The 7,679-nt window shown below is 41.6% G+C and overlaps 1 protein-coding gene across 1 annotated transcript; it reads right to left on the bottom strand.

The window, feature by feature from the left end:
• Positions 1-460: 460 nt before the first annotated feature.
• Positions 461-5,004, bottom strand: fscn2a (fascin actin-bundling protein 2a, retinal; the record flags this gene model as incomplete). The annotated part of the gene is made up of 5 exons (XM_083976825.1): positions 461-666; positions 828-995; positions 1,088-1,209; positions 1,312-1,468; positions 4,182-5,004. The coding sequence occupies 5 exons, from the start codon at positions 5,002-5,004 to the stop codon at positions 461-463; spliced, it is 1,476 nt and encodes a 491-aa protein (XP_083832951.1).
• Positions 5,005-7,679: the final 2,675 nt, after the last annotated feature.

Raw genomic sequence — 7,679 nt, 5'->3', positions numbered from 1 at the left:
TGAATGAGCCAAACAGAAATTGTCAATGTTAACAAGAAACTAAGCCATAAAGCAACACCCAATTTTTCTCTGTTTAGTGACTGATCAATGTGGCTTCCTGGAAAATTATTATGTTGTAACTGTACCTATATTGAACAAAATGTGTCTGAAACAATTGGGACAATCACATTCTTTTTACCTTTTTTGTGAAATTACACATTTTCACATAGTATCTGTTGCTTGATGTTGGCATTATCATTTGAAAGACAAAACATACATTCACGAGAAAAAACACATATATCTTCCTACAGTGTTCTCTTCTTCCCACTTAAAAAACAAAAAAACATGGGATCGGGCAACTGGCAGCTAGTATAAAAGCAGGCAGGAAAATGTTACCCAGTCAGTCTGCTTCATAAAAGCTGATAGGAGCAGGTCCTGCACCTGCATCTTGGACCCTCTTCGAGGACTCTTACTGAAGGGATCAGTATTCCCACAGAGAAGATGTATCTACAGATGTACCATCACCCATAAGCGTGCCTCCCTGATCTCCACGAAGGTACTTGCCATTGGAGCCCTTGATCGCGATGCGTCCATGTTCCAGGAACTCAAGGAAAAAGTCCTCTGGCTTTTCTCCATCTGAGCATACGAGGCCACTGCTTGAGACGTACCAGAACTTTCCACTCACGCCTGTAGAAAGATATAAATCAAACATAATTTAGCCATTTATTTAAATTAACTACCATATTCCTAGTAGATACTCAACATCTGTTTAAATACGATACAGGAATATTGTTTACTATTTGTGTACTAAGAAATTGTGTGTGTGTTATGCGCACATGAACACTGACTTTTTACATTGTAGGCGCCGTCATTGAAGAGCAATGGGAAAATATCGTAGACGGATCGATTTGCGTCCAGAGTGTTGGAGTTCTTGTGGTGGCACACAAAGCCGTTCTCTCCACGGAGGATCAGCATAGGGCGGTTGATGAGTTTCATCAGGAATAATTCATCATCACCTGGAAGGATAAACACTCAGGGTCAACAACCTGTGATGGCAATTTCATACAAACACCACTGGCTCTCAAGTGGCTTGGTTAAAAGCTCTTACCAACTGTATCGCTGACCGCTGAAAGCTGTCCATTCTTCTTTGTACACACGTACTTTCCATTGCTTGCCTTGAGTGCCACTCTCTGTCCTCGCCACTCAATGTCAAACATTGTGTTGACCTCACTAGGGGAAAAAAACATGTATAGGCAGATGAAGAGATTAAGGGAAGAGATATTTGAAATGATACAATAATGTTCCTCTTTTAAAACTACAAGAGCTTCTTACACTTCTGTGGCAGTGGACTGGATTTCTCCATGAGACACCAGAGTCCAGTACGATCCGCCATTGGTCCTGAACATGGACTTTTTGCTCTCCTTGTCAATCTCCATCTGGAAGGTTTCCATGTCTGTCTCCACATCCTGATTGGCTGAAATGCTCACTCCTGATAAAAAGGGCAAAAACAGCATTTAACTGTTATAGCTTTTGTTCAGTAGAAAGTATGGATTACAATGTTGCATCCCCTTAGATGTAAAATTTGCCTTCTCATGGATTGATGGCCATTCATTATTCTTCAAGTAGAACAGGAGCTTCAGTCTCTTTGCATTGTGGAAGAGGGTCATCCTGTATTAATGGCTTGACATTTGTCTGTTTTGCCACCCTTTTCCCCATCATGAAAACATGTCACCATTGGAATTCATTTAACCTTTCAAATTTCAAAAGGAATTGGGTATTTCAGACTCAAGGATATTGAGAGATAGATATAGAGTGCATAACTCCATCAAGAAGGAAATGTCTGAAAAGGCCCCAACTTGCAATACTGATGAAAGTAAATTACTGTAGATCCACATTGGGTTCTTACCAGTTTGGTCTAAATCCATTCATTACCTTTTGCATAATACTGCTGACACATAACCTACAGACATAACCTCCTTGGTAGTGGTAAAAATAGATTTTGCGCAATTTAAACTATTGACCTGCTTTGAAGCTGTGAGGCATGTTTCCAAACCTCACACAAATACATCTAATACTGAAAAAAAAATGCATATCTATATTCCAGTTAGCCAGTCAGTGTTCTGTTGTCTAAATGTGAGGGCCTCAATTGTAGCCAATCTAGTGTTACTTAATCCATGTGTATTACCCCTGTCTGGTGGGGTGTGTCAGGTGGTGTAGAACTCAGACACACAAAACTAAACAGTGTCTGCTGTAGTTCAAATTAGATGCCACAGAAATATCCTTCAACCTTTCTCTTAAGCCTGTTACAACCCTAATCCCCCACAGTCACCCCTCCCTGTTCACTCCCTTGCTGTAATTCCCTGAGTGGTGAAATGCAAATCTGCACCGCAGGGCCCACTAAGCAGCTTTCAGTGCCTTGCTCCTTAAAAAATGTAAAACTGCCACAAGGCCAACCCTACAGTTAAAAATTAAATTCTTTGCCCTATGTTATGAGGATGGACGATAGCCATGTTGTTGAAATATTGCCTTGAAAGTTACCTTTTTTTTTTCAAGGCAGAGTTTTATTCATGCATAAGCATAATGATGACTGCTGTCTAAAGTTGCTCTCAGAACCCCCATCCTCAGATATGCTGTAGTATTGCATGTGCATTGTACAGCTAGTACGACACTACAGCTTTCCTACATTATAGCTTGTAAAAACTGAGTTTTTTTAGAGCTTTAAAAGGCTGGAACCACACTACCACATTGTTTGCCTGAATAATTATATGAGACAGCAGATCACACATGCAGACTATAACGAGTCCTTGTAAGTCATTTGTCCGGCTGTAGCTCTTTTTTTGTCAGCACCTCGTTGCCACACAGGCCAATATAGACGCTTATAATTTTGGAGAACTTCACTCGATGGTTGACAGTAAAGAGCAAATAGCTGCAAGGCTTAAAGTCCATTGATGGTAATTGACACCCATGGGGCACAGATCTGCCCTGGAGTCATTTGCACGCTGCTTAATCTTCAATGGACACACAGTGGAAATGACAAAGCCCATTACCACAGTTACCGCCACAGTATGACTGTCAACCACTCTGGGTCCAGCACAAAGATGAGAAAAGCAGGGGGTCTTCTCTTCATTTGGCAAATTTTCCTGATTTGCTTTTTTGGTTGCTGTAATATAACTGAAAAGAATCAATCCAGGCTATTTAAAGTTATTTTGTATCCCTCGTCACTACATGCAGTGTGGTATTCCAGTTCACTCTACTCCCGACAGTGGTACTGCTTCACTCCACAATGTGCTACAATTGTATTTGTCAATCAGTGGCACATCAAGTACCCTACAGAACTCTATTGTCTATCTGTTTTATACATGGAGAGACTAGATTCTGATCTAACTTCAATACCTAAACCTATGGTACATTACACAGTTTTTGGAGGTTAAAGCTGTACCACACTGATGCGGCACTACACCGCTGAGGCCCAGAAATGGAGGCCTTTTACAACGCTACTGCTTCCTGTTGACGCACGCACATGCCCAGTGTATGGAAATGGTCATGTGACGTGCATTTTCAGGCATGAATTTAAATTATTTCAGAGTTGAGATCACTTTTCGTATTAAAAACACAGTTTTAAACAACCAAAATGAACATCACTGCAAATAAATTCTACCAAGGAATCATTTGGAAATTTTATGCAGTGCCTCATCCAGTCTCACATGCTAACAGTGCTCAAAGACTTCCATATCAAGGTGGAGGAAATTGCCATGTTTTTCATTTACCATGCCTCTTTTAGAGATATTAAAATTAGCAACCCCCAGGGCGGTGTTTAGCTCAGCTGGTAGAGCAGCTGCCCCATGTGTTGAGGCTACAGTCCTCACTGCAGGCAGCCCCGGTTCGAAACCCGCATTGGGCGGCCCTTTCCCGCATGTCAACCCCCCCCCCCCCCGCCTCCCCATTTCCTGTCTCTCTCTCTCGACTGTGCTTTCCATTAAAGGCGGAAAGCCCAAAAAATATACTTACAAAAAAAAAAAAGTGCAACTCTTAGGTCTTTCAGTGAATGTAATTTTCAATTCAATGCTTCCACTGGTAGGTTTTTTTTTATGAATCTGAAATTCAATTAAATTTTGTAAATATCAAACTGTTATCATTAGATAGGGAAGATGTGATTACATAGATATATTCTCCTTCTCTAGACTGCATCACAAGCTGATTACCTTGCTTGACCGAGACAAATCTTTTATTGGCGGCTTGAAAAACTACTTGTGGATGACTCTCTTCAAGATCAAACAGCTCATCTTTTCCGGGCTTGGAGCATCGGCCAGAACGCAGTGTTCCTGTGGGACCTATAGGGGTTAGATATTTCCCATCACAGTCCTTGAAGGCCAGCTTGCCAGATTTCAGCTCTAGTGTGAAGCTAGTTGTATTGGTGTGCTCCTTAACCAGTTTGCCATCGTTGCTGAGGAAACGGCTGTCACAGGTCTTCAGGCTGTACTTTCCTTCCAGGTATACCAAGGTGACCAGCGAATCCACTCCCCAGGGAATGTTGCTGTCCACTGAGATCTCTCCGTCTGAAGCGGACAGATGGGCATAGCGCTTACGTGCCACACTGAGCAGGCTGGCCTGTGGGTGTAAAGCCAAATGGACGGCCCACAGCTCTTGTTCCCCAATGACTTGGGCAAAGCAGGACAGGTAGTCAGCCGAGCCTCCAAAGTAACGCTGGTAAGGCTCCGATTGCAGTGCCCATCGACCATCGGATTGTGGTACAATGAGAAAACGACATTCAGTTTCAGGCTTCTCTGCCCCACATATGATCTTCCCATCTTTGTCAGAGCCCAGATAGCGTCCCAGGTGGCTGCGGAGGAACACAACTTGGCCATCTTGCTCGTCCTGCTCTAAGGTCCAGATCTGTTTCTTCTTCATGCTGGTGGCTGAGGCATTCACCTTAAAGCCGAAGGCCTCAGCTGTCAGGTAGCGGTTCTCATAGTTGATGAGGCCAAACTGCAGCTTCAGGGCCCTGTTAATTCCGTTTGTGGGCATGCTTGAACAGGCCGCACGCTAAGATTGCGAATAAAGAGATCTAGGACAAACAAGGGAAGGGGTAATAAGGGAAAGCAAGCATGAGACTGAAAAGCAAAAAATAAAATGCTTGATTCCTCCCGTTTTCCGAGTCTCAAGCTGTAAATTAGCTCCACTTATCTCTCTTGATGGATTGTTTAGTGTTCCTTCCTTCCCTTGTCACTTTCTCTCCTTCCCCAGAGGGCTTCCACAGGCACTTGCTCTCTGTTCCTTAATGAGTTAGGATTAAAATCAGCAGGACACAGCACCTCAATCCAACAAGCCGCTGACGTCACATACCAGAGGACCAACCACAAGCCTCCCCTCCTCCCACTCCTTCTCCGGTACACACCGAGTGCAGCTCCGTTCTCTATCTTTTCCATATCTTCCCCTTACACTCTCATCTCTTTCCTTTATCCTCCAACCTTGTCTTCCTTCGCTGTAACACACACACACTGGCACACTCATTTGTCAACCTGACTCCCTATTGGTTCTCACTCTCATATTTAGGTCCATATACTAGTAGCCATGCCATCCAGCCCTAGGATTATCTTAGCTTTGATCTGCTGGCGAGCCACAGCCTAATTGGAAACTGTCCAGAGAGTAAAGGTGCTTTTGGTAGCTCCCGCTGCTTCTTCTTTGTTAGATTCTTTTTCAAACAGATTTTGTCTAAGATTTAGTTTTTCTTCAGCCAATTTGCCTAAAGCACACTTTGAATAACTTTTCCTGTCCACAAACACCTTGTATCCTTGTTAAATGCTTGATGTAAAGATTAAAACTGTATTAACAAAGAGCCTCTGTCACACTGAGTTTGACCACGGTTGATGTACACGGTTGACTGATTCAGTATAGTCTTAAGTCCCAAAGCAGTACAAAGGTTTCTTTAAGTTATTACCCCAGTTTACCATGCAGCTTCAGAGGAGCTTTATACCAACATTATGTTTGGTTCAAGGCTTCAGAGATATTTAAATGTGAAATGTCTTTGAGTTAAGCCTAGCAGGATTTGAATGCCTCACATTTGAATGTACAAACATCACCCAATTGTCTTTCTTTCACATTCACCTTGGTTGATTCTCAACCTTCTTCTGTCTAATCCTGCAGTTATTCTGTTAGTCGATTGATAACAGAGGACACAACTCCATGCCCCATGACCTGTGTCCCAGTGCACGTCCCAGTGCACGCCAAGATCAACCTTCGTAAGAGCATTACACCCTCTTTCACTGAAGTTCCAGGGGGATGTTGAGGGTAATGCCAAGGAGAAGTGTATATTGTAAATACCAAAAAACACAGAAGTGTGTCAATTTACAACACAAAGCAAAATCCCAGGGGTATTATTTCTACTTAAAAATATTTAGTCGCAATTTCTGTCATCCATCAACCTTGACAGTTGAGAGTGCTTAGCATTTTATCAGAAGGTTAACACTCTAATGATAATCTAAGGACAAGGGTTAGTAATAACCCAAAGCTATATAGACAAGAAATGTGTGTGACATTGATAGTGCAGTGACACTATCCTTTTTAGTTCTGTGTAGTGTTCATAACTGTCATACAAGATTAGTGGCTTTGGGAGCTGTCTGATCATTTCTGTTACTCTCTGAAACTGATTATTTGACATTTGTACCAATTTTCACACCATTATTGCCTAGATGTGTAGAGGTGAGAAAGAATTGTTGTTTGAGGCTGCCCTCATGAAAACCAACTCCATAAGTCATAGGCCAATTATGACAACCTACTAATTATATTCACGCAGTGTCTATTGGTTATGTGAGACAGTTGTAGAGTGACAAAGTCTGTCCAGCCAAGAAGTCAAGGTGGATGGATTGGCCAACAAAACATTGGACTGGGGATATCGAAAACCTTAGCATTGAACTATTGCAATATAAAAAGTTCAGGTAAAGATTTTTTTTACAGGGATTTTTAATATATTCTGCCCAGAAAAGTGCTAATTCAGCAAATACTCCCATGGGTCGTATCAGAATTAAAGACAAACAATCTAATTGGATGTTAAGGTAAGACGACTCTCTGTCTTTATTTGTATTTTGTTTGTTTTATTACTTTTCAATGGAATGCAACACAACAAATCCCTTCCAGGAGACAGGATATCACCATTTGTCTCTGTAGCATGGTCACTTTACATTCCACCTTTATATGTAGCTGGATTTTTGACCGGTGACGTAATCTGTCATATACATCTTTCTGAGCAAAACTTGACCCCAAGGCAAAAGTAAAGGTTGAATTATGAGAATAAAATGTGTTTGAAATGAAGTACTTTGGATGGCATGTTGTTTTGACCAGGTCAGAATACATACAGTATCTAGGGAGACGGGTTACCTGACACTGCAATTAGTCTTGTATGCATTTTCACACTGTGGTCAGCAGGTGGCAGCATTGCATTATAAGTATGAATATGAAATGGTAGTTTACTGTGAGAGCGAGAGGTTGTGTTATCATTAATAGATCAGTAGATTGTATTGAGATTTTACTCACTCCAGGGGGATTAATAAAGTATTTTTTCTATTCTATTCTATTTTAGAAGTACAATGCAGAATCCATCTATACACGCAACACTGTTTATTCCAATAGTGAGATTGTGAGAATTCTTACTTGTGTCAAAGAGTGTTGTGTGACTTTAAATGTATGTTATGGCAGTTCATGCT

Source organism: Trachurus trachurus, assembly GCF_905171665.1.
Source record: "Trachurus trachurus genome assembly, chromosome: 8".
Taxonomy (NCBI): domain Eukaryota; kingdom Metazoa; phylum Chordata; class Actinopteri; order Carangiformes; family Carangidae; genus Trachurus; species Trachurus trachurus.
The sequence above is the reverse complement of the archived record's forward strand: the minus strand, read 5'-3'. Positions and strand labels throughout refer to the sequence as shown.